This window comes from Castor canadensis, chromosome 19, assembly GCF_047511655.1.
Source record: "Castor canadensis chromosome 19, mCasCan1.hap1v2, whole genome shotgun sequence".
NCBI classification, from domain to species: domain Eukaryota; kingdom Metazoa; phylum Chordata; class Mammalia; order Rodentia; family Castoridae; genus Castor; species Castor canadensis.
In genome coordinates, this window is record NC_133404.1 from 43,090,985 (window position 1) to 43,118,361 (window position 27,377).

The 27,377-nt window shown below is 48.1% G+C and overlaps 1 protein-coding gene across 5 annotated transcripts in view; it reads right to left on the reverse strand.

Annotated features, from left to right (window-relative positions):
- Positions 1-1,791: 1,791 nt before the first annotated feature.
- The window catches only part of Homer2 (homer scaffold protein 2), a 138,871-nt gene continuing 113,285 nt past the window's right edge, over positions 1,792-27,377 (reverse strand). For 4 of the 5 annotated variants that reach the window (XM_074061552.1, XM_074061553.1, XM_020175587.2 and 1 more), the window contains exons 4-9: positions 22,220-22,312; positions 17,974-18,077; positions 15,078-15,234; positions 12,631-12,741; positions 11,904-11,984; positions 1,792-10,722 (exon numbers count right to left, since the gene is read on the reverse strand). In XM_074061552.1, coding sequence (XP_073917653.1) covers positions 10,534-10,722; positions 11,904-11,984; positions 12,631-12,741; positions 15,078-15,234; positions 17,974-18,077; positions 22,220-22,312 — 735 coding nt within the window. In that variant the 3' untranslated portion in view covers positions 1,792-10,533. The remainder of the gene's footprint in view (positions 10,723-11,903; positions 11,985-12,630; positions 12,742-15,077; positions 15,235-17,973; positions 18,078-22,219; positions 22,313-27,377) is intronic. The other variant, XM_074061551.1, reaches the window with a different exon arrangement.

Sequence of the window (27,377 nt, forward strand, 5' to 3'; positions counted from 1 at the left end):
TAGCACTGCCCACAGAAGTCAGCGACTGAGGGGAGAGTGGATGGTGCACACCTAGGGCCACGGCCTGGAGCAGGCCTGATGTGTCCTCGGTGGCCTGGAAAAGTTGGGCGTGCTCTGGCTACCAGTGAGAGCTGCCTCGGGGCCTCCCGAGCCCCCACTGGCTGAGTCCCCTGAACATCTGCAGTCCTCATCCTGCTCTCCAGTGGAGTGTGACAGAGCTGTGGAAAGTGACCAAGTCTTCCACCCTTATGCGCCCTCAGCCAGGGACACAAAGGTGCTGGATAAATGTCTGCGAGATGGACAGGTGGGTTTAGTGACTTAAAAGCTGTGTACGAACAGCTGTTCAGAGGATGGGACGGCCCGTGGGAGTGGGTGAATTTGGTCTGAAGGACCTTGGACCTGGCCTGGCAGGCGGAGTGGGTTCCAGCAGTGGGAATAGCAGGCGTGAACAAGAAAAGCAGAGACAAGCTGGGGCTGGACAGGGGACGGGGGCTGGTAAGAGCTGAGGCTAGGAGCCAATCGGCCCCATGGTTTAGGAAGAAGGCGTGGGCTGCTTTGTGTAAGAGCAGCCGGGACGTGAAGAAGATTCTGGAGTGAGGGGACTGGGGCAGGGTGACAGCAACAGGGATGAAGACATGGGGGTGGCAGAAGAGAGAGGGCGCGAGGTGCTGCCAGCACCAGGGGGTCTGGTGGGCACAGGTGGCACTGGAGGAAGGGGGGTGGTCCGTCCACCTATGTGAGGTGGGGCAGGGAGGCCGATGTCCTGGCACAGGCATCTGTTGACAGTTGACTGGGGAAGCCCGAAACTGCCAGAAGGGAGAAAGCATCACAGGAAGCTGGCTTAGAACAGAGCCTTGGAGACCCCAGTGGAAGCAGAACGGGAGAAGAGGCAAGGCAAGGCCTGGAAGGAAAACCAGTGTCTACCAGGGAGCAGAGGACTTGTGTCTATGGCCATCAGCAAAGCCAGCCAGCACTGGGGGTGGCAACGGACTCATTTTTGCTCAGTGATCTGGTCTCCCAGGCAGACACATCTGGCTTATCTGGCAGTGGCTTCAAGTTAAGTCACCACCAACCTGAAACTTTTGCTGGCCCCAGTCGGGAGATGGCAGTTTGAGTGAGGCCATTTCTAAGCGGTCCCCACGTTCCCAGGCAAGCACTGTGCAGAGGTGATGGAGAGAGAGGGATGGGCTCCGTCTGCTAACAAACACCTAGGGAATATGGAAGCCCCCCAGAACCTTCCGAGACAGCTGGACCCCAGGATGGACTGAGCTCAAACTGCATGAGCCTGATGGAAGAGGGGCTTGAGGTAGAAATTAACAAGGGAAGGTGGCCCTGTCTTCCCAGCTGAGGGCTGCACGGCTCCTCCACGGGTTTGGAGAAGGCGGCTCTGTGCCCGGCAGACTTTGCCATGTGAACGAGCAGCTGCGGCAACGGCTCTGGAAAAACTGCTGGCAGGATGAGCTTCTGAGGGGCTTTTTCTCCAGCCCGTTCTCCCTCCCTTCTGGCCCTGCAGGAGAGGAGGGCTCGGGCTGAGAAAAGCTGGGGTGGCCCCACTGGGCAGCACACAACCAGCTGAAGGACAGGCGTCCCCCGCCTGAGGCTGCCGGCATGTTCAAAACCCTCCTGTTCCAGAGGCCTGAGGCCTCCCGCTAGACTGCCACTCTTGGGTTGAGGGAGTGGTCATGGAGGACATCAGCCTGCCTGGAGATGTCGACAGCTATCAATACACCTTGTGCCCGGAGTCACAAAAGGCTTCTCACAGATTTTTGTCGGCTTAAACACAGACGCAAGCATTTTACTGAACTATGTATTTCTACATAAACAACTGTTACAATAAAATCAGGTAAAACTCACAAAGGTATACAAGTCTTTAAAGGAGAATAGTTTTTCCTTGAGTATAAAAAGATCATTTGCAAATAACATCAAACAGAAACACTTAAAAGCAAAAAGAGAACTAGAAATTTCTATACAGAAGTAGCGGAACAAACCTTTCCTAACCTTCAATGAATCAAGCAAATAAAACAGCCCATAATATTGTACTAAGTAAGATCAAATTGATACGTACAGGTTGAATTTTGTTCCTTTCAGAGAACACACCTCCACTTTCCTGGGGAGAGTTATTAAAACGAAAAATTTATTAGGTCCTAGTGATACAGTAAAGTCCACGACACCCAAATTGTATAGGTCATACTCTCTCTGACAACGAGGCAATAAGACTAGGAGTTTGTAACATGTTAAAAGCAACAACAAATTTCAAACTATCTGGGAATCTAAAAGCATAATTTAAAATAATTCTTCAATAAAAATAAAGTCAAATCTGAAATTGTCTATACCATAGAACCACACATAAAAATTTAAGAGATGTGGATAAAGATATATTCAGAGGAAAAGTCATAGCCTGGCAGTGCTTTTAATGTCTTTTATTAAGCAAGAAAAGATTAAAACGTCATTTAAAAATGAAAAGGTGGAAAAATACCAAGAGCAAAATCAAATTAAAAAAATCATAAAATGATAAAACAGCAAATTGTTACAAATCTTAAAGAGTTAGTTCTTTAAAAATATGAATAGAAATAGGCGAATTCTGGGAAAACTAGAATAAAAGGGGGAAGCACAGATATACATCATAAATGAGAAAAAATATAACTCCATGCCAAGAAACTGAAAATCTGAAGACAACTGTTATTTAGGAAAATGTAAATCGCCAAAAAACTTACTGAACAGGAAGAAAGTTTGAAGACACCTACGACCATGGGAAATTGAAAAAAGCATCAAAGGAGCATTTGTTAAAAAGGCACTAGACTTGGACAGTTTTAACATGTTATAAAAACGTCAAAGAGCAAAAATTCTAAGTATTACTTAAGTTATTTTGGGGTATAGAAAAGATTCAGAGAACTTCCCAAGATCTCTCTTTAAAGAAGTTAACAAAAAAATACCCAACAAAGACAGCGGAAAGGACCACGGCGACCCACCACCGTCCTGGAGATGAAAGGCTCCTCGATGAAACAAGCCAAACCCAGAAGGACGTTTTCTCACTGTAAACGCTTACTTTTTCTATACACAGAACACACGATTTTGTTAAAAGACAAAGTACAGATAAGAACAAAATGAAACGCTAGCCTAGACCGGCCAGTCATAGATGAGCACTGTTAACGCGGAAAGGAATCGTGAGTTCAAAGCGCGTGTCAGGGCTGTCTCAGGGCTTGGGAACCAGAGGGCTTCAGAAGCAATTCTGTTAAACGGACAGAAAAACCGTGTGGCCACCCTGACAGATGTGAAGAAAGTCGTGTGCGAAGGCCCCGGTACTTAGCACAGTCGAACCACAGGGCGCAACGTTAATGGCGAGAAGATCGCGGTGGCAGGGCCAGGCCACCTGGAGAAACACTGAGGGAACGCGGCACGTGCAACTCAGTCCTGGCACACAAACGCCTGTGACTTAACCTTGTCCTAAAAGTGCTGGCGAAAGGGACGAGACAGTGAGGAAATAAGACGATTAAACATATGGGGACAAAGTTATCATCGCCACCCAGAACTGTTGCCAAAGAGGCGGGAGGAGTTACCAACAAAAGGAGAAGAATTCAGTGACAGGCCACTTACAGAGGCGAAGGCAACAGAGCTGAGGACCACACCGCCCTCAGGCGGGCGCCGAGCGAGGCAGGTGGATCTTACGACATGGGGAGATGCCACAGGTCTACTGCCACGTGAAACCCGTCGCCAGAGGGCTGCACATCCCGCCACGTGATAACACACTCAAGGGAAAACTCAAGGAATGTGTAAGTTGACTATCTCGGGGCAGAAGGAGCTCAATTATGGGGACTTTAAATTTTCTACAGTTTCTTTGAGTTTTGGGGGATTGAACTTGGGACCTCACGCTTGCTAGGTAGGTGCTTAGCACTTGCGCCACCAATCCTCTTGCTTCTAGTCAGACCTCAGTTCTACTTCCGCCTCCTAAATAGCTGGGATTACAGGCATGAGCCACCACACTGGCCCCTAGCTGCTTTTCTCATGTTTAAATTTACATAAGTTTTGTGTCTTAAGTGTGAAAATCAATGGATTTGATTTTTATTAAAAAGTAGTGGTATGCCTATATACTAACAGTAAGCAGTTGGAAGATATCTTTTTAACAAGTGATAACAACTAAAAAATTACCTTTATGAGGAAAATTACACTGAGGGACATAAAATTAAACATAGATTTTCCAAAATGAAAGAGAAAATATGGTAACGTATAAGTTTTACACAATCCAGTTTCTAGTTCTTCCAAACACTACAAAATAATGCTGAATTCCTTTTGGAAATACTGTGCGAAATGCAGCAGGAAATGTTAAAGTGTAACAAGAGGGACATTTAGCCTAATGCGGCAGGCAGGTGATGGACGCAGGAGAAAGCATGTCCAGGGACCCTGTGCTGCTCCTGCCCCCAACAGAAGGACTGGGTAGACTTTAGGAAAAGTGGGATTCGACATTAGTAGAGGAAGGACTGATTTAGAAAATAAATTCCAGGTAGCTCAGAGATTTCACTGTTTATAAAGAAACAGCGAGTGTACGAGAATAAAATACTGGTGAGCATTTACACCAGGTGGACTGAGAACTGGAAAGACCTTGTAAGCATGGTGGCAAGGCAGTATAAAGGAATGGAACGATAAGGAAAAGATGTAACTAAAAAGTTTCTTAAATGTCTGAACATTTTTTAAAAAGCCAGACATACACCTTAAGTTTTTTTGGCAATATTTAGGAAAAAAACTTCTTATAAATCAGGGGCGGCACTTGACACCTTATCAGAAAACTGGCCAGCGGAGATGAAGATAAGTAAAATGCACTCACACAAAAAAAGCTCAATAAATGTTTTTGCTAGAGAAGGTCAGATTTTAACCCAAAATGGCAATTTTTGTCTCCCACCCCCATGCTAATGACAGTTACTAAGGCAGCAGGACCGTCTCACACACTGCTGGTCAGGGTGTAATTTAGGGCCATCTTTTTAAAAGGCAATTTGAGGCAACATCTATTAAAAGTCTACACATTGCACACCTTTGCAGTATCAGCCAGGACAGTGCAGTGACAAAGTGACCCTCAAGTCCCAGGGCTAGCACTTCAGGCTGCTTCTCTGCTCACAATCCATATCCAAGTAGGGTGGCTGAAGGTGGAGTGAAGGGACCCAGGCTGGTAGGAGCTCTCCCCCGAGGACATCAGCGCTGGCTAAGGCAAGGGGACACAGAAAGGATCACGCACACCAGCGTCGCACAGTCTCACGACACCTCGTCAGCCAGAAGAGTCGAGCTGGGCTGAAGGAGCACGGGGGCTGGAGCCTCCTGGGCGCTCGGGAAGGAGAGGAGCCGCAGGTGCCGAGAAGCACACATTGCAGCAAGTCCAGAATCCGAAATGGACCCTAAGCAGACTGCAAAGTCCTACAAAAACGTCAGAGAATTTCATCATGTCCTTGCCTCCGAGAGCAAAAGACTGAAAAGGCCTCAGTGCTCACGGTTCGGCCCCCGGGAAGGGACGCAGTAACCCATGGAAACGTGATTCCTGGCAGCGTGAGTGAACAAAAGCACGTTACACGACGGAGCGTGTGACGTGACTGTAAGTCACGGAAAAGGCAGTAAACCAAGTCTGAACAGACACACGCCAAAATGCAGCAGTGCTTACAACCACGTTGTGTAACAGGTGATTTTTTTCTTTTCACTTTTCTTTTTTTAAAAAAAGTATATATTATTTATGTACCAAAAAAGCATTTAAAAAGAAAAAAAATGGTATTCTTGGGAGAGTCCACTTATCCACACCATAGCTACCGTTAAACTCTTACATTCACTATAGGAAATGTCTTCTTGCCTGTCGTATCGTGAGCCAAGGCTACGATTGATCTGTGGTCGGGATTTTTGATTAAAAGTGATAGACGTGTGAAGAGTGCACGTCACCAGTCCTGCCAATCGCCTGTCAAAATGTGCACGTCTGCACTCCTCGGTGGTCTGTCTGAGCTTCGGCCTGGTGTGCAGAGGTCCCCTGGCCGGAGAGACCACACCGTAGCCAGCTCTGCACCGTCAAAGAGAGTAGGGCACCGTACAAGTCACTCAAGACAGAAGACCCACAAGTTCTCCTCGTGACCGATTCTAGAACATAAACGCTGTCCCAGAAATAAGTAAAACCTCTTCCTTCCTGGTTCTCCCACTTCTCCTTGCTGCTTTCCTCTGACAGGCGCTCTCTCTCTCTCTCTCTCTCTCTCTCTCTCTCTCTCTCTCTCTCTCTCTCACACACACACACACACACACACAGAGTCCACGAGAACATTTCATCCAGCTCGAAATGCTTACCACAGTCACCTTCTTGCCAGGTGTGTTTACGAGGAACTACATTCTTGAGAGGAAATGACACGGGGACACACAGGATTCCCTCTCCATGCCGGCACCACCACCGGCCTCAGAATATTTATTTCTCTGGGGGAAGCCGGGCACTTACAAAGTAGGGTCCATTTAAACTGTGCCTATCATTTCAGAATTTTTACGACATTGACTTGCAGGGTTCTACCTTACATCGCAAGTGCTTTAAAATCCAGTGATCATTCCAGCAAATGAAAGAATGGTAACTTTCAGTTAGGACAGATGGCACAAACAACCCCCATCCAGTCCTGAGCAGAGCAGTGGCCGGCCTCCTCCTGAAGGGCAGCCTCTTTCAAGGAGTGTCATGGCTGCCAGCTTTCCGAGCACAAGTGAGGCCCCACTTTAAGAACTCTGCTTGGCCCCTGGTTTCTACAGCACAGGAGACTCGTCCACAGACAAACTGGGCCAACGGTGGTTTCTGGACAGCATATAACTGTTGCGTGTCACACTCTGTTTGATGTCTCACGTCCTCCACACAACGTGCCCGTCAACACCTGCCAACCAACCCCCAGGAAGTCCGTGCTGTCCTCTGTGGACAGTCTTCCTGGGTGCTGGTCAGGTAGCACGCATGCCACCTGCTCTGGGCACTGCACAGCACTGCTCCCTCCCCAGAGCTGGACATCTCCTGGACTGGGATCCCCCTGCAACCGCGTCTCTGCCATCTCAGGGCCTCCACCTCTTCAAACACCTACCCTGCCTCCACTAAAGCCATCACTTAAGAGCTGAAGCAAGTTTGTGTTCTGCCGCACTGGCCTTTCCGAGCACAGAGAGTATTGTAGCCGACATTCTCTGGAAAAATCCCTAGGTAATCAGAATCATTCAGAAACGGAACTTACTGTTTTTTGGTGTGCCGGTGAGTGTCTGTTTGCATGTGCATTATGGGTTGGTGGTTTGCTCTCATGCAGTCTCATCCTGTAGCCCAGGGGTGGCCTCAGCCTCCCATGTGCTGGGGTCACAGGCACGCCCACCACGCCCAGCTGGACCTTAGCATTTGTAATAAGAATGTAATTCTGTGTACACGGTCCTGTGCTGTGGACACACATTAAAACCATGCAATTGCCATGAGAACTCTTCCTTGGCCCTCAAGGGTCACCAAAGGGAGAATAATGATGGGGCTCCTAACAAAAAAAACACTGCACCAAGGTCCAGGAAACCTGGATGCAGAGCCCTCGCTGCTGACCACAGAGGGTGGCCCTGGGCATGTCACTTCCTTTGACTCTGCTTCCTGCCTACAAAGTGCAGATAACAATCTCTGCCCAGTTCTCCCCAATTCTGGTCTAAAGCAATGCACACAGAAGAGATGAAACTGATGGGCCACATGGGACCAGAGGTCTCCTGTGGACTGTTTTCTTTCCCCTCACGGCCTGACCACACTCTCCTGTCACTTGTGATTTTACATTCCCTGGTCACCAGGAAGATGTCTCTCTTCTCTCCACCTTTTACTTGGAAATGTATCCAGCTGAGTCTTAATGGGAATGGGAAGTTACTTTTAGGGCCATCAGGGTGTGGGGTGCTGAGTCTTTCTTGGCCTCTGAGGGCCCCAGGTTGTGTGGATGCAGAAGGGAGACTGATCCAAGTACAGCTATACAGCCCTCATCCGGAAACTGACCATGCAGCCCTGGCTGTCCATAGCCAGCTGTGACGGCCATGTGTGCAAAGCTCACAGCCTGTCTGCATGCGGCCTGAGGTCACGACAGCGTTGCCGAGGCTGCGCTGGACACAGTAATGAGGCCGTGTTATACTGGCTCAAGTGAGAACTGGGACAGATGCAGCAGGTCGTTTTCACTGTTCCAAGTCGACCTTTCAGTGCCAGAGGCTGCTGGGCAGGACCAGCCTCTTGCTGACTGTCCAGTTGTTCCTGGGCCACTATTTGTCTTGAAAGAAACACTAGGGTTGTTGGAGAAAAGAGGATGGGATCAAATTTTCAACACTTTTATAGTTTTGTGCTTTCACTGTAGAAGCCGGCCCCAATTCAGAGGAGACCCTTTGGCTCCTGACTCAACTATGTCCAGGCTGGGTGAGCCTGGCAGTGTGAGGGCTCTCGGCTCCTCCGTGCCGGAAGATGCTCACCAGACTCTTCGGTGGCTGAGCAGGGTCAGCGTCTCAGCCCCACAGAAGACCACTGTGGTAAAGCCTCATAGCCCTCTCAACATTTCTAAGTCATGACTGTGGGGATGCACAAGTGTCTTTAGTCCTCCTAGGGCTGTGTCACCTGAGCGTGCTCCAGTCAGCCTGAAGGGTTCCTTTTGTAGACAGAGGTGGTGGTCACCTGAAGCCCCAAGTTGAGTGTGTTTGGGATCCCAATGTCCACTGCTCCTGGCAGTGACATGCTCAGGCTGCTGGCAGACAGGCTGGCCTGAGAAAAATCCCCCTTACTCGGTGCTGGGCCACAGGACCGATTCAAGGTCGTCCCAACTATCGCGTCTCCTGGTGCAGCCGGTGGGGAGCTGCTACTGACTGTCCTGAGAGCTCTGGGGGAGGGGAGGGCCAGCAGCACCTGGCCTGAATCACGACGGGCTGGCCACACTTTCCATGTGCTGTCTAAGGACCCTGTGTACCCCCTGTGTACTCGAAGCCCCCCACAGGCTGCAGGGGCTCCCTATCACCAGCCCTCTCTCCTCTCCTACCCCAACAACACTTCTTTGCTCAAAGCTATGTCTCAGCTGGGGCAAGGAGAGCAGAGCTGGGAAACCCAGCTTGGGACCTGTGGTCCATGTAGACCCCCTGCCCCGCCTCGGGCTGTTTTCTCATTAATGCAAGATCAGCAAAAAGAATTTCTAAGCTTATGAAAAGATGTTTCCATGGAGCAAAGTTCTTGTAGGTGGTTCTCAGTTGGGGTGGGGAAACCAAGCTTCTCCTGCCCAAGGAACTGAGAGATATGTGGGGCCAGGGACTCAGAATGACATGGGCTGGCGGGATGGCGCAAGTGGTAGAGCGCCTGCCTAGTAAGTGCGAGATCCTGTGTTCAAACCCCAGGGCTGCCAAGCAGACTAACAGCAACAACAAAAATGTCTGGCCATGCATGAGCAGTCCCCAGTGAAGGGTGGCAATGGCACCTGACGTCCACAGCACCGCTCAGAGGCTCTGTATGAGAGGAGAGGCAGACGTGGGCAAAGCTTCTCCGTCCCCTAGGTCAAGGCTCCTCCCTCACCCTCATGGCCTTGTACGGTTTGTTTGTCAAGCATCCAAATCACGGGATTCCAGCTTAGGAAGTCCTGGACAGGCCCTGTCCTACGGACAGCCAGCGCCCTGGAATCCTCTGGGTACGGCAGCCCTGCCTAGAGAAGAAGGTGGTCCCAGGGACAATGACCTCCAGGGAAGAGCACAGTGGCTGGGCTCTTGGGGGGACTTGGACCCCAATGCTTGCACTGCCACCTCCTGCCCAGAGCCACCGGCGCCACCTCTGGGCTTGACCACAGAGAGGTGCATTCATTTCTGATGACCACCCAGCACAATGAGGATGGTGTATCTCTGAACTCTGCTGTGGGGTTTGATTAAAACGCTAAATTCTGTTTATACGTTTAATTGAACAAATGTTTATTAAGCACCTACTTTGTGCCAGGCACTGTGCTAGGCACCCTCACTGCCTGCTGTTCCCGAAGCACAAGCATCTGCTCAGAAATTAAAGCCAAGAGAAGGAACCTTGTCGCAACCGTACAAACTGGGGCCCAGTGGAGGCAAGTGACTCCTGTGTGCCCACCAGAGACGTGTTCTGCCTCCTGCTAAGTCTCTGGAAATGGTTGCCGTAAGACAGCCCTCACGGACTGGAGTCTGGTGGACAGCCATGTACTCTGGATGCTAGTCATAAAAGGAGCAAAATGGCCTGTTGTAAAGGCCATTGGTACTTGGACTAGAAAATACTTTTTTTTTTCCAGTTCATAGGGTTGCAACAGCCCTTAAGAAAGATATAAACATCCCTGCCCTGACTGCATAAACGTTAAGGTAGACCTAGTTCTGGGTTCCTGAGTCAGAATCGTCCAGTTGTCCACAACCTCACAATGCCAGAGAAGCAAGAGGAGATTTCTATGCTGGAGAAGAGAGAGTGGACGGCACAACTGGTTTGGAAACATTTACAGAAGCAACGCGAACGGGAGAACGTCCTAGTCCTGTTTGGTCACACGCACTTGGGACTCACGATCCATCTGTGCCAGGTCTCCACCAGCCCTAGTTGTCTGTGCCCAGCTTGGAGAGGCCTCGGCGGAAGTCGTGGAGGTCGTCGATTTTCCCATCCAGCACTTCCAGGAAGCTCCTCAACTCCCCCTTCAGGTGGCGCTGGCGGTACTGACTCTCCTCAACATCTGTCTTCAGAGACAGCACTTTGTCTTCCAGGTTTTGATTGTCTCTCTCTGCCGCCTGACAAAACAAGCAAAGGGAAGAAGGGTTTGGAAAATGGCGATGGACCATCCACTGGAACCTGCTAGAGCTGGGCTGATCATTTGTTATCAGACCTGGGGGCCTGGGCCAGGACCCAAGACCCCTAGGGACATGAGCCTGTGACCATGATGTCAGAAGGGAGACTGCAGGCATCTCAGGATACCCTCCTATCCTGCCAGTTCTCCAGCAGGAAGACCAACAGACTGAGTGGGCAACGACACCTGGCCTGAAAACCCAAGTCCCAACCCAGAACACAGAATGCAGAGTGCTGCAGAGAGCCCTTCACAAAGGGCCCGGCAGAGAAGCTGAGATCCCGGCCTGGTCATCAGAGGCCACCTTTCAGCTCTACTCTGAGACAGAAAAAGGACAAATGGGGAGTGGCTTGTTTCCCTGGTTCCACTGAGACGTCTCCTTGGCCTCAGGCCCTTGGTGAGGGAGGACTGGCCATTGCCAGTGACTACTCAGAGACAGGCCGTCTGTGCAACCTAACGCCCTCACCATCTGCAGGGCTGTACCCCCACACGCTAAATCTAGGTGCATCAGGCACACACTCCCAACGACAGGATGGCCCTGAGTCCTTACCAAAGCGTTGACACACGCTCTTCATGTCCCTTTATTTTGTGGACATAAACTGGGACTTTCTTGAACATGAGTCCAGGAACTAGTTACCAATACAGTCCTGGGGCTGTGTAACTCAATAAAGAGCAACTTGTGAATCAAGGGGCAGGAAGTGAGGAAACCCCTGGAGCTGGAGGAGAATCTGAAAACCCCATTTTATGAATCAGAAAGCTGAGGCCAGCAAAGAAGGCCTGCCCAGGGTCAGTGCCCAGTCATGGACAGAGTGGCCAATGTGGACTCACACCAGACCCCATGCTCTCAGGCCACACTTCCGCCCTCTCCTCATTATCTCTGTGGTTCTGTAGGGACGTCTGTGGGTGAGGAATAGCCGCTTACACCTTGGCTATGCACAGGACTCCCGTGTACTGGTGGAAAAAACAGAAGACCAACGCTGTTGAGTCAGCCCCTAGGGACAGAGGTGGCATGCAGATATTGCTGGCTTTTCATAAATAGAAAAGCACTCTTGACCACCCTCGCTGTGAAAGCGAGAGGGAGGTGAGAGCAGGAATACCCCCACCGCGGCCTCCATGGGCCCCTCTTACCTCTAATTTCTCAGAGACATATTCACACTCTGACATGAGCTGAGGTATGATTTCACTTTGCTTTCGGAGATCTTTCAATTCCTAATGGAGATAGGACATGAAAGTAAATCAGATCAAATGTCTTTGTGAAAATCGCCAACTTGTGCCTACACTAACGGATGCACGCTGGAAACTGCTGTTTCCATCGGTGTAATGCTGAGCCTGCTACTCTGAAGCATCCGGTGATCCCAGGGGATCTCCCCGTGTATGAGATGCACGAGCTCAGGAAGTTCATACGGCACCATAAAAAGACAAGCACCTGCGTTGTAAAGCGGAAGCTGACGCCCAGCCAGGCCTGGGAGCTTGCCCATGGTCTCCAGTGTGTGTGGACTCAGCTGCTTGGCCTCCTGGAATACAAATGACTACAAGGCTGATAGCCTGAGCTGCATTCATCCGCCAGCAGAACTCAAGTGTGATGACACGTGACAGTGTTTTGTGACGTGTTCATCTCCCTCTTGGGTCCGAGTGACTGACTATATCATAGTGCAAGGAGAGAAATGGGGCCTTTGTTCTGGAGTATCTGCACCATGCTGTGTGTGACTCCTGACTCTCTGTCCTGCTGTCCAGGCAGCTGCCAGGGCTGCTCACATGCCCTAAGCCACCTGCGTGTCCTTGGATGGAGATCACAGAGGTCACCTCACAAGGCCCAGAGGACGCAAAGAGCCCTGCTCAGAGCCCCGTTACTCACCGTCTCCTTTTCTTGGAGTTCTGACTCCAGCTCCTCAATTCTCCTCTTCAGCTGGGTGTTCTTCTCCTTCTCTCTGTTTATCTCACTGCACTGTTCTTCCAGCTCGTCAATCTACAACACGCAGTGCACATTAATGCGGGGTGCCACTTTACCTTAGTCTTTTTTGTTGTTGTTGCAGTACTGGGCTTTGAACTCAGGGCTTTGCATGTGATAGGCGGGTGCTATCATCTGAGCTACACCCCCAGCCCTTTTATGCTTTAGTTATTTTTCAGGTTGGGTCTTCATTTTGCCTGGGGCTGGCCTCTGACCACAATCCTCCTACTTATGCCTCCAATATAGCTGAGATTATAGAAATGAGTCACTGTACCCAGCCTATTTTAGTCATTAAACAAGAGACTGCCACAGCCGTTTTTATGCTTTCTTTAAAAATAAACTAACAACATTTATTAATTTTCTTTATGGCTATGAACAAGCTCCATGCAGCTCCCATGTGGCTGTTTGCCCCACTCGCAAGGGGTGCCTTCAATACCAGCAGGGCCAGTCAGTAAGAAAACCTGGCTTCAGGTTTAAGTGTAAGTTTAGGTTTGCTTTAAGGGTCTGTCACAGGCCAGATATCCCCCAAGTTGATCCTTATATCATTTTAATCATGTCTTGAATTACTGTTTAAGCCAGCAGGGTAGAGAACCTAGCCTCTCTGTGGGACAGGGGCCACCAAGCGGGAAGCAATGACATTTCAAACAATGTGTGAAGAGGCCCCTCCCCTGCTGGCGCACACACAAGGGGCCTGGCCAGAGGGCCTCTTCTTTGAAACTGAAAGGCAAATCCCAGGACTGCAGCTTTCCCCCCTTCCCAGGCCTGACCCCTGAACAGGGCCACCCATGTGGAATGAGGGCAGGGGCCTGATGCCCCGGTGCTCTATGGGATGCTGAGCACTTCACGGAGACCATCACGGGTGTGCAGAGTGGACAGCAGCAGCGGAACCCAAGGCAGCGACGTGACAGGTACGGCAGTGACAGTCCTTGATGTGAGGGGCACAGTGGTCACCACAAGCACTTCTCAGAGGCAGCCCACACCAGCCCTCAGGGTCTGAGCCCCCAGCCCCAGCTGCCCCTCGAGACCTCTCCAACTCCACCTTCAGCCTGGGCATCAACCTCTCAACACGCCCCACCCGAGAAGTCCCCAGCCCTCCAAGAGGGCAGCTTCTGGATGACGTTCTTCCTCCACTCCCCGACGCTGCCTTTGGTTTTCATACTCAGACTAGAGTGAGAAACTCAGCCCTTTGCTTGAAAAAAAGAAAGGACAGTCGATTCCTCTGGCAGGCAGATCCGCCAGGCCCCCGACAGGAACGGGCACAGACAGCAACTGGCCTGGAGCCCTGACAATCAGCACTTTCAGCACGGAGATGACAAGTGACATGCGGCTGCCCTGGGCGCCATCAGCACCTAAGGAAGGTGGTCACACGGAGGGCTGGTCTACAGCAGCGCTGTCCAGGCCGGGACACCAGCCTAAATGCAATGTGTCCCCAGATCCTCACACTTACAGAATAGCTTCCAAAGCCCTGTGTGCTCGCGCCCTGTGTAAGGGTTAGCAAGCTCACCCTTACAACATGGTGGCCACAGAAACCTCAGGACCTCAACAGGGAACTCTAATTCAGGGAAGGTTACAGGTGAATTGTGAACTCAACTAAATGCTAGGACATCCAAATGGGAAAGGAGGGCATCTCGCCATGGTCGGCACCCACGTTCCTCTTGCTTAAAGCAGTGTACTCCTTCTCTCACTTCCAGATTTGCATTTTTGGAAACAATGATTTGGAGCCAGGCACCGGTGGCTATACCTGCAATCCCAACTACTCAGGAGGCAGAGATCAGGAGGATCACTGTTCGAGGCCAGCCCAGGCAAATAGTTCTTGAGACTCTATCTTGAAAAAACCCATCACAAAAAGGGCTGGTGAAGTGGCTCAAGGTGTAGACCTTGAGTTCAAACCTGAGTACCATAAAAAAAGGAAAGGGAGGGAGAGAGGGACAGAGGGAAGAAGGGAGGGAGGAAAGAAAGACTGATTTGGATGGAAACAGACTTCCGAGAAAATGCTCCTCGCTGTTTCCTGGATCTATTTTCTAACTAATCCTCTGAATCCCTGTCCTCCACTAAAGATGGATGAGCCACAGGAAGGCCACCCACAGCAGAAGGCAGCCCGTGAGGAGCACAGGAGTCCTGAGAGGGGCAAGGCGACATCATTCAGCTTCTCCTCGGCCACAGGGGTTGAGAAGCTTGGTTGGGTAAAAGTAATAAACCAGGGATTTCCATGGTCAAATCCACTAAGAAAGGCAGGACGATGGAGGTCATTCGGGGGGGAGGCAGCAAGTCTTTCTCCTGACCTCAGGGACGAGGGCAGAGTGACAGGGAGGCAGGGGACACAGGCAGCACCCTGGCCTCCCTCCGTGGCCCACCTTGCTGCGGAGCCTGTCGTTCTCATCTCTGCAGATGGAGAACTGCCTCTTCCACTGCTCCACGCTGGCCGTGGACTCCTGCAGCGCCGAGGTCAGCCGGGCGTTACTCTCCCGCAGTGCCTGCAGCTCAATCTCCCACTTCTTCACGTTGGCTGCGCTGAGGGCAGGAGACAGATGGGACAGAGATGGGGGCACCAGCCATTGCACTGGTGCACCTCCATGGATGGAGAAAGGACCCCTCAGCCCACCCCAAGGGGAGCCCACCCTGTCATCCTCCAGTGACCAGCAGCCAAGAGGGATGGGCAGCTCTCTAGTGTGACCATGTCACCTTGCTGGGCTATTTGATTAGAATGGCCTTAAAAGAGAACAGAGTTGTTAAGGAGATAAAGCTTCTAAGAAGGAAGACTGTGGAGTGTGCGAAGACCCCTTCCCCTATTTTCCTGCACACCCCTGCTGAAAATTCTCTCATATATTCCTTCCTGGAATGAGCCTCAAGATAGAGTCTCTGAATTTCTGGGGTGACAATGGGACCCTTTGTGTCCCATGAGAGCCATGACACGAGGACCCCAGGTTTGAACAAGCACAATGCAAAACGGCCTGGTTCCAAAGGACCAATGGCCCTACAGTAACTTGTACCTCCTCAAAGTCCTCTAAGGAATCCAGATTTGAGAGTCAAAGGCTTGGGGACAGAGGAGCCCATGACTGGGAGTCAGTCCTGTGAGCAGGTCTTGGATCCTAACTTCAGTATGTGGGAGCCAGCCAGAGGCTGGGCTTTAACCCAGAGGCTTACAGAAGAGGAAGCTGTGGCTCTAGGACCTTGGCTGAGCCCTGGTGACCTCAGGGGTGTGAGGAGACCCTGTCTGTGGGGCAGCTCTGTCCTCACCACGCAGGCCTCCAGAATCAGCTTTCTCTCAGTCATCGCTCTCTTCCCGCCCCCTTTTTCTTTCTTTGCCTGGGAAGCCATATATCTGTGACCCTGACTGTGGCCTGAGGTGACAGCAGAGCTGCACTTCAGAAGGCTTCCGCCTGGCTAAGGCCACTCCTTTTTCTGAAGACTTTTCAGTATTTTATAAAGTACATACACCTGTGTCTGCATAATTTGTGTTAAGTTCCCACCCATGGCCTCGGGAACCTAGCAACGTGACTAGGAAATACAAGCTTTGGGTTTTAAATCCTTCCGAGTAAAACAATAGTAAAATGTTATTATCTGGTGAACTTTTAAGTGGATGACTAAGAATTTATGCTGATTTAGGGAAGTGGTTTCATTTCTATTCCTTGCTCATTAAACTTGGATTTGAAAGCATTTATTTTTAGGGGTAAACCATTTTCATCCAGGCAGCCCACTGTGACTTACACAACCAAAAATAGTCCTCACAACGGCCTGGTGAGAAAGAAAAGAAACTAGTCACAGTTCTGTCCTTGGAAGTACCTAACAAAGACCCGAGCCCAGGAGCAGGATAGGGCAGCGCTTGCTTCCTGGCATTCCTGAAGGGTCAGGAATTGAGCTCCCACACGCTGCGGGCGGCTGAGTTGGGGTGGTGAGCGCAGCCGTTTGGTGGCTCCGCAGCGGACCTGCCTGGCTAGGATATTCCTGCTGCAAGAAACTGCACCTGGAGCCTTGGGTGGAGGCAGGCAGTATGGGGTAAGGGGAGGAGTGCTTTTTTATTGCATGGGGGGGGAATGGGGTTTGAACTCATGGCTTTGCGCTTGTGAAGCAGGCACTGTACCGCTTCAGTCACACCTCCAGCCCATTTTGCTCTGGCTGTTTTGGAGATGGTGTCTTGTGAAGTATTTGCCTGGGCTGGCCTCAAATTATGATCCTCCAGATCTCTGCCTCCCAAGTAGCTAGGATTACAGGTGTGAGACACTGGTCCCTGGCAGATGTGCTGTACTTTTAGTCATGTGACCTCAGGCAGGGAGACACCTTGCTAGCTGGGACTCAGTTTCCTCATCTGTACAATGGTGGAATTCAGACAGGATGGCTCCTGAGAAGATACAGCGACTAAAAGGCAAGTTTGAGGAGGACAGAGGAGGTTGGGGGAGCAGGCCACTGAGCCAGTGAGCAGGATGACTCTGAATGCACTGTGTACTGTGGGCCCTCAAGACAGCTTGTGTTAGTTAAAATTTCAATCTTCTTGATATCAGTATGGGATCTTGTAGGATGTTCATATCTACTTATGGGACCCTGCTACTGTACAGCCCCAGCTCCTCACCACATCCCAAGAGAAGGCTGTTGGGAAGTGATGGAGGCACCCCCTGCTCTGATCGGGTCACTACACACTGTGCACCATCAATCCGCACAGCTTGTGCTAACTAAAACTAAAAATCTATTTTAAAAGGTAAAAATAAATCCACATCCTTTATGAGCCTCAAAATCATTAAGGTTGCCTCATGTAGATCTCGGGCATTTCTTGTCAAGTTTATTCCTGTGTGTTTCGGGGTTCCAGGTCATATTATAAAGGAAAGCTCTTCTCCAGATTCATAGCCTCTGTGATGCTTTTTTGTTTATCAGTATATTCTTGATTTTTGTGTGATCTTATATTGTTTTTCAGAGTTTCTTAGGTTTTTACATGCTTTTCCTGGATGTTTAAGACTCAGTCTTATCATATGTAAATATAAATGTGTCTGCTCAAATATAAATGTGTCTGCTCAAAAACCATGATCACAGGCACCTGTCACACACACTCACTCACACACACTGGCTGACACTGGTGTCACTGGCGGAGAAGGGCTGGGAAGCCAGGTGGCCTTCCGTGACCAGGGGACAACACAGGGTGGTCTGAGCAGACCCAGCCTCCTCTCTCACTGCTTTGAAATCCTTCAGGTTTCAGCAGCAGTAGCCTCTGGAAGTACTGACCATGGAGGACACAGGAGCTGAATGGTAAACCGGCCTCACCTCTGTGTCAAAGCAATCTTCAGCTTGTCGTTCTCCGACTTGAGGTGTGTGTCTGGACCTGTGTGAGAGGCCTTTTCGTCGTCTGTCCCATTGACGCTGGACGCCTGAGTAGAAGATGGAGTTTCACACCCAGAGTCCTGGCCAAAGTGAATCTCCACGCGTTACTACCTGTCCCCACTCTGGCAGCAATTAGGCATAATGAGGAACTGTGCGTTTACGAGTGTGACAAACCAGCTCATCCAGCTAGAATGCAGCAAAGACACAAGAAGCTAAGACTACCGACTACAGGGGAGAGGCCCTGAAGCCCACTGGTGCCCATGAAGTCACGAACTTCTCGGACAGGAGAGCACCTGGGGCCACTGCTCAGAGTCTTTTTACTCAAACCTTATAGATAAATCTGTCCTCCCAGAATATCTGATCCCACAAACACCACAGAGGCTACAAACAACAAAGAGATTATATAAACAAGGAGAACTAATGGCAAATGAGGCTAGAGAAAAAGAATCAGAAGCTAAGACAACTTAAAATCCCAGGGCAGGGAGTTAGATCAGCACACTCATTACAGAAGCAGGAAGAACCCCCTTTCTGCTTAGCATCCTTGGGAATGTCCTCGAGTGGCTTCTGAAATAAGCCACACCACAAGCCTAGTCTCGGGTAGGATCCTAGAAGCTCTCACTTGGTCTCCAGTAAGCATAAAGACATCGATGTATAAATTTGACTTTAAATTTCCTGCACTGCAAAAAACAATGCTATAAGCAAAATTAAAATGCAAACAAAAACCTGGAGGAAATATTTGCAGCAGATATTAGCAATGAAATGTAATACCTTTTCTGTATTGGAAACTCTTAGGGGTTCTCATCTCTTTAGAGTTGCATACTGAAATAGTCACAGATGAAACAAGACTGCTGTGATTTACTTTAAAACCTGACGAGCGCGAGAAATGAGGACACAGATAAAACAATGCATTTTATCTTAATTGTTTAAGCCAACCTCTGAGTACCTGGAGGCTCTTGATACAATTCTGCCTACTTTAGTATATGTTCAAAATTATTCATGTTAAATTTACATATACATATTAAATTTACACATACATATCATGTTACATATGTTTGTGTAAAGCTCTCAGGAATCAATATGTGAACACCTTCACTTTTTTAAAAAAAGGAAGAAGACTACTGGTAATTACACACTTACAATCCCACAACGTGGGAGGTGGAGATTGGGAGGATAGCGGCTCGAGGCCAGCTCAGGCAAAAAGTGAGACCCTCATCTCGACCAACAGGCCAGGCATGGTGGTATACATCTGGAATCCCAGCTAGGTGGATGACTTAGGTAGGAGGATAAGCAGTCCGAGATTGGCATTGAGCAAAAACACAAGACGCTATTTGAAACATAACTAAAGCAAAAAAGGCAGAAACGGGCTGGAGGCATGGCTGAAGTAGAAGAGTGCCTGCCAGCTTCAGGGCTGTATCACCAAAAAAGAAAAGAAATGCCTATCATCAACGAACATAAAATAATGTCACTAGAAAAGAAATACAAAATGAAGAATGCCAACGACACACGTTTTCATCTGTCAAGTCACAAAGCTTTCTTGGTGAGGGTGTGGGAAGGGGAGCCTTGCTCACTGCTGGCAGGAGTTGGAAGTAGACATTGCTTCTAATGCCTTTGACCCGGACTTCCTTTCAAGACTTTATCCTGCAGAGCAACGAAACGCACAAAGATGGGCAAGAATGGATCACAGGCTTCACGATAATGAAAAAAAACAGAAGTCCCAAATGATAAGGGGTTAGTAGAGTAAGTCATGATACAAACACACACTGGAATATTACTTGGCTGTTAAAACAGTTTTGTAAAGGAATATTTGAAAACACAATGAAATGATCACGACTTTGAAAAGGTGTTTTTTTTTTTTTTTTTGGTGGGACTGGGGTTTGAACTCAGAACTTTGAACTCACAAAGCAGGTGCTCTATCATTTGAACACACCTCCAGTCCATTCTGCTCTGGTTATTTTGGATATGGGGTCTCTTGAACTGTTTGCCCAGGCTGGCCTTGAACTACAGTCCTCTTGATCGCAGCCTCTCAAATAGCCAGGATTACAGGCATGAACCACCTGTGCCCAGCTCATGACTTTAAAAAGTTTAAAAAATGTTTAAAAAGAGTAATAGAAAAAAATATACTGGAAAGCTATATTAAAAAGATACAAAATACTACCAAAGTATTTTGCGGGATGGGGGGGTAACTGGGATTTGAACTCAGGGCCTCACACTTGCTAGGCAGGTGCTCTACCTGCACTACCACTTGAGCCATTCCTCAAGCCCCCCAAATATCTTTAAGTGATGAGAGAGCAGGTGATTTTGTTTTTCTGCAGTGCTGGGGATTGAACCCAGGGCCTTGTGCATTTTAGACATAGAAATACACTCCTGTCCCCAGAACAGGTGATTTTTGGTGTTTTCTTTATGGTACAGCATATATTCTATTTCTGTAATCAGCAAGCATTGCTTTTAGAGCCACAGAAAAACCCATATTTTGTATTTTTGTAATTAGATTGTTTAAATCTTCAGCTATTGTCTGAGTGTTCTTTCTCTAAGAGAGTCAGGAAAACACCAAGTGACTGCTAAGAAAAGAAGCAAAGGAAAATGTACAGTGATTTCTGTATCTGGAAAAATGGCAGAAGACAAAGCCCACCTCTGCCCAACTAACCTAACACACAGAATGACATCTTATCGGGTGTACTTATATTTTAAAGTTTAAAGCACTTTGGCACGAAGTATTAAAACCTTACATAGAGAACTGTAGTTTAAAGAAGCCACCATGATGCCATACTTCCATTTCCATGCTGTGTCCTGCAGAGACGGCCCAGAGATCACTCTGTGATCAGTATGCTAAGTTAATAGCATTGCTTAGATGGAAGATTATTTAGAAAGATTCAGGAGAGCTCCTGCCCACCTGAAGTCTAGTGCACAATCATTTCCATAAATCCACAGGGGCGTCTTTCATACGGAGTGCTCAGGACAAGGTGTGGGAATGCAAATGTCACCCAGTCTCCTGACAAAGCCAGGGTCCCCGGGGGCAGCATTCTCCCCTCTGTGAGTACTGTGCCCAGCGTGTATGGCCTTGGCTTTGGTCTCACTGGAGTTTCTCCTTCTCTGCCGGCTTCCTTCCCTGGGCTCTAGCTTTTGCTCTCTTCACAGTTTCCTGATGCACCTAAAGCTTCAGCTACTGATTCTGTGAGGCTCACGGTCAAGTCTAGAGTGTTGAGCTTGACCACTCCAGATGCCCAGGCTTCCTGGCTCTCTTCCCTGAGCTGTCCCTTCCAGGCCTAGCCACTCCCCTCACAGCCTCCTCCACAATCTCCCTGCCCTCTGTCACCCCCTCACTGCCTTACCACCTGCACTTGGCCTCCATGTCAACTCCAGATCAACAGACATACAACACCAACAGTGTCCACCACCTACCCAGGAGAAAGTAATTAAACAAATAGCTAATATATAATAAATTACCCACTAATGACAAATTCCAGGCCTTTCACAGTATCTCAGAGTGCATCTCCACACTTCTTGCAGCCCTCCTTGCCTAACCAGGCAGACTCCTGGCTGTCTTGCTAGTCCATCCTGCCTCTTCCTAACCCCAGCTCTTTACTCCTAAAGCCTCCCTCTCCCTGTCAAGCCTGTCACCACCACCCCCACCAACGTGGACATCAGGAGTGTTGGTACTTTCGTCTCTGGTTACAATGGGTCCTTTTTAGTCAACAATCACACCTTTGTGCAGGAGCACTACTCAAGTTCTTGGAGAACCAGGTCTCCCCTGGCTAGGACGGAGTTGTGGGAATGCATCTCTACCTGCCCTGTTGACAGGGGAGAGACTGGGGCTTTCTCTAATGGGCACGGGTGGCTACATCCACTGGAGAGCATCTCGCATAAAGGCCTCACCTCCCAGCACCGCAAAGACACAAGCTGCCACTGACAATTAAACACCATGACCCCAGAACAATTCTGGCTCTCAGGCTGGGGACAGACATTAACTCTAGTGTCATAACTGTTTTCTGTCAAAAACACAGTACCTCTCTTGAGAAATTTGAGTCCCCTAAGGGCATGTCATGTCTACCTCAGGTGAGCAGAACAGTAGTTGGAACAGCTTCCAAATATTCTGCTGCCAGAGTTCCCTAGTTCTTCCCAAGAGGGACAAGGAAGGAGGAGTCCCACTCACTGGTCACACTGACACTTATTTCAGGGACAAATCACTTACTTGGGAGTGATTACTTGAGGTCTCGATTTTCTCCTGGGACTTGTCTCTGGCCAGCCTGGCAGCTTCCTTTACCTCCTGGAATTTCTCTGCAAACTGAACATGAAGGAGAGTGACTAACGTTTTATTAATCTCATTCCCCGCTGAGAGCCAGCACGATCCAGAATCCGTCTTCATTATTTTTTGTGTGTGCATTTAAGCCAATGCATTCTGCATGAATCCGGAAGAATTTTATTTGACACTTAAGACAAATAGAAGGAATACTTGTTTCCAGTAAACACTAGTGGGCGAGGTCAGACAGGGACCGGTTTCAAAGCTAGTGATGCGAGTCTGACGATGAAGTATTAAAAGCAAACAATGAAAGAAGTACAGCTTTGCCACCGAGGAAATCCATGGAAGATGCATGAACCCAACAGAGAAGATGGAAGAACTCTTTTTTGGTTATACTGAGATTTGAACTCAGGGCCTTTGGCTCACTAAGCAGGAACTCTACAACTCAAGAAACATACCTCAGCCCCTTTTGTTTTTGTTATTTTTCAGGTTGGGTTTTGAATTTTTGCCTGGGGTCTGCCTCAGATGGAGAACCTCCTACCTATAGCCTCTGCATAGGTCGGATCACAGGCACAAACCACCATGCCTGGCTTATTGGTTGAGGTGGGGTCTAACTTTTTGCTTGGGCTGGCCTCAAACCTGAACCCTCCCGAACTCTGCCTCCCAAGTAGCTGAGATTAAAGGCATGCACCACTATGCCCAGCCAAGATCCAAAAACTCTTATGAATTGATGTCATGAAAAAGAAAAACAACCAAAAAATGTAGGGGAAGGGACAGTTCTGTTTAAAAGCTTATGATACAAAACAGTAAAATGTAGCAGGTAGCCTATGGGTTGAATCCTTAACCACCATGTAATTTACTTTTAAGTTCTTCAACAACAACAGAGATGAAGAAGCACGGCCACCGCAGTCACTGACTGTCTGGGATAGGGAATCCTTCTGCTACGAGGCAAGGGGGCTGCTGAGAACCAAAGCAGCACGCTGCAAGGCTGCAGTCGGTTCCGATTCCAAGGGGTTTGCTGAGGACTGTTTCTGTGTGATAACAGGTGTTGGAAAACCCTGACAGACAACAGATGCAGTGAGCCAGCACCCCGGTCTAAGCAGAAAAGGTCAGCCTTTCTGTTTCCCAGTCTGTGTGGCTGCTGCAGGCACTGTTAACAAAGTCACAGCGACTCCAAGGCTGTCAGAGAAAAATCACATTCCCTGTGGCTTGAGACACAGAAGGCTGACCAGGGACAGGGAAAGCTCAACTTCCTCTTTTTTGGGGACCAATTCAGTAAAAACTTCATGTCTTGAGCACCCCGATGGCAGTCCCTCTTCTTATCCCACCTTCCTCCCACACCTGGCAGGAAGCACAGATACAGTTATTCAGTGAATTGATGAGCTTGGGTTGGCTTGCTGGCTGCCCACACAGAAGGGAACAACCCTGACAAAGACCTTGATCCTGTCCTCAAAGGAACTCTTAAGTCTGTGGGGGATTCTGTTAACATTCAGACGTGATTGGTGATTGAATTAAAAAGAACATTTCAGAAAGTAGGCTTAAAATGTAACAAGAGCGGAAAAGCCCTACCAGACACATCTTAAATAATTCTTTTAAAAAGAAGTGCTATTCACAGACACAAGAGGGAACAACAGGAGAATGGAGCCCCACCAGTTAAGACAAAAATTAGATCATTCCACGTGCAGTTGAGATAACTTTTAGTAAACTGGGGGAAACTAGTAGCATGATAAATTACTGTTGAGTTAATGAGGTAAGTAGGAAAATAAAGTCAAACCTTACAAAATCTGGATACAAACAAACTGGATATTTATGAAACTTCTGCTTGGGGGCTGGGAAGATAATTTTCTAAACTTGGAGAAATTGAAGGAAATAAGAAAGTGACAGGCTTCACTATATAACAATATAAAGGGTTTGCATAGAAAAGGAGGAAAAGAAAAACAACCCACTAACTCAGAAGGGAAAAAAAAAATAGCCTAGGGAAAATATCCACAGTTAGGCTAGGACAGCAGAGAAAAAAGGTTATTATCTTTTTACAGAGTTTGTACAAGATGAAAAGGAAAATATGAAAACACCAAAAGATAAATGGCCAAATTCTTGAATAAAAAAACAACAATAAGTAAAGAACTTGTAGGAAAGATTGTTCAGCCTTCCTGGAAATGCAAATCAAAATCAGGAGGTAGCATTCTTTATCTGCTAAACGAGCAAATGCTAAATGCAATTATGAACCCCGGTGCCGCCAAGATTGCTCTGGTAGCACTGTGTTTTGGTGCAGCCCCACTGAGAGGCAGTTTGGAAATAAGTATCACAGGTGAGAAAAACGTTCATACCTACTGACTCAGTGACCTTACTATGGGAAACTATTCTGTGTAAATAACTGAGAATATGAGAAAAAAAAGAAAAAGTCCTCAATATAATGATCGTAATCTAGCATTATCTACAATAAAGAAAAACTGGAAGCAATCCAGAGAGCCGTGAGGAAGATGGGACACATTTCCCTTCATCAACTCTCAGAACAGCACCAAGCGATTATCTTTTGTGCAAAACATCCTCCGGGTCTGACATGTTCTAATATTTCTCCCTGATTATAAAAAAAAAAAACAGATACACACGCCTGTAAATTTGGAAAATGTAGTTTAGAGATAAATATTTTTTAAAACCTATGGCATCATTACCCAGAGATAACCACTAACTACATACTTGGGGCTTCATTCTATCGTGTATATGCACTCAGCACGCATATTTCTTTTTAAACATGGAATGAGCCGGGTGCCAGAGGCTCACACCTATAATCCTAGCCATCTGGGGAGGCTGAGATCAGGAGGATCAAAGTTCAAGGCCAGCCTGGCCAAACAGTTCACTCGACTCTCGTCTCTAAAATAACCAGAGCAAAATGGACTGAGTACAAAGCCCTGAGTTCAAACCCCAGTTCCCACAAACAACAAAACAAGCAAACAAAAAAACCCCACAAAAAACCCAGAATGCTGGTGCACATGTTATTTTAGACTTTTGACTTTCAAGCAATTATGTGATCTATTCCGTTGTCTTAACTGCTGAACAAATTTAGATTCTTTCTCCTTCTTTCCTTTCCTCCCCTCTTTACTCCTTCCGTCCCTCCCTCTCCTCCCTCTTTTTGTTGTCATATATAAACAATGCTGCAAGGAAAATCCTTATAGTTAAATCTTTGTACCTAGTTATAACCATTTCCTTAGGTGTTTTCCTGTAAATAGAACCCACAGATCAAAGGGTATTCAAACCACAGAGGATTCTGAAGTACACTGCCAAGTTCTTGTGCTTTTATTAAGGTTGTTTTCTGCTGTAGTGATAATTGTTTTTCCCAGAATGCCATCATCATCATCACCACCACAGAAATGCAAGATTATTACTGCTTGATTTTATGTGCAGCTTGTTTGGCCCCTGACAAACGAAGACCTGTGGCAGACACTCCTGTTTGTTTATTTAAAATCCATTCTTTCTTTTTACTTTTACTTTTTACTTAGCTTAACACAATCTCACATTTGTCTATTTGTCTACTGATTTATTTATGTTTATTTATTTAATAAGGGTGAGCTAGTGGCCCAGGGCTGATAATGGGACCTAAGAAGAAGTCTGCCATAGAACAGTTTCCAAGGAAAGTATTGGGTACCACCATTCTGCCTCCTCACTCTTGCTGTGAATGCAGATGGGATGAATATACTTTCACAGCCATTTGATCACCATGAGGGAAAGGAAGAAAAAAAGCAAAACAAAGAAAAACCACTTAGAACTCTTGAGACCCAACATTATGGAGCCAGTGATACTGGCCCCCACCTCAGGACTTCTTTTTTTGCAAGAGAAGAATAAATCCATTTTAAAAAGTACTCTGTGGGCTGCTGGAGTGGCTCAATCAGTAAGAGCACCTGCCTAGCGAGCATGAGGCCCTGAGTTCAAACCCCAGTGCCACCAAAAAACCAACCAACCAACAAACAAAAAACACTAAAAAGTACTCTGTGATTAGGTTTCCTGTTACTTACAGGCAAAAGCATTCTACCCAAAACATATCAAAAGAATGATTAAGATCTGCCACTTTAAAACTTGGCCCTTAAGTCAGGTGACAGGAAGGTAAGAGCCATGTACTTACAACTACACGGAGCTGCTGAAGTGAACAGGGGGGAACAAGGGTGGGTTACAGAAAGTCACTGGAAGGGGTCCAGAGCAAATACCACCACGTGTACTCAGGGTTGAGGCAGCTCAATCATGGTGGATCCGGGATCCCTCCTGGATGGTTCCCTCTTAGTGGCACAAAGTGCTTCCCTCTGTTGGTGATGAATGAGGTGAAGCCAAACTTAGAACACTGACAACTTGAACTAGCTGCCAGAAAGACCTTAAACTTCAACAGCCAGCTCATTTGGTTCCCTTCCCATGAGCTCTTCCTGCCATCACAGCTGGAGGTTCCTGCCCACCATTTTCAGTGGGCTGAGGCACCCTGCCTTCCCCAGTGGGTGGGCAGACAAGCCCAAGTCCCAGTTTACTTCTGGGAACACTCAGCTCCTACTATTTTTGGAAAACCTATGTAAAGAGCAGAATGATTCCTGCAGTGCCTTCTGGCTGTGGTTGTGGAGTGGTCCTTTTTTTATAATGAAAGCTGTTGAGAGCAAGGTATCTATTTTCCTTCTGGAGGTTAGACAAAGAAGTATGCATAAAGTGTTCTTAAGTGAAAATGCCCACACTGGTGTTCCTCTCTCCAGCCTGGAGTGCTGATTACTGATTCCCTCTACAGGCCTGTGGGTGGCTGCGCTGGGATCAGGAATACTCAGCCACAGCTGTCCCTCAGCACACTCCTTGGAGCCTTCAGGCCGGGGTTCCCTCTGTGCTAGCTAATCGCTACTTGTCGAGACTGCCCGGCCTCAATTCATGGTAATTTATCAGTGTGTGGCTAATCGTTCCCTTCAAAGAGAAGGGGAAAGTTGATTTGAAATATTTTGGACAAAGGAGACATCCGAGAGCTTATTTGAGAAGTATCTGTGAATGGCAGGTCACAGTTGCAGAGCGGAGACTCAGGAAGACGGACACTCCTCCTTAATGGTAGGACATTTTCTTCTGTCTGGCTGCGGTTCTCGGCACAAAGATCGAG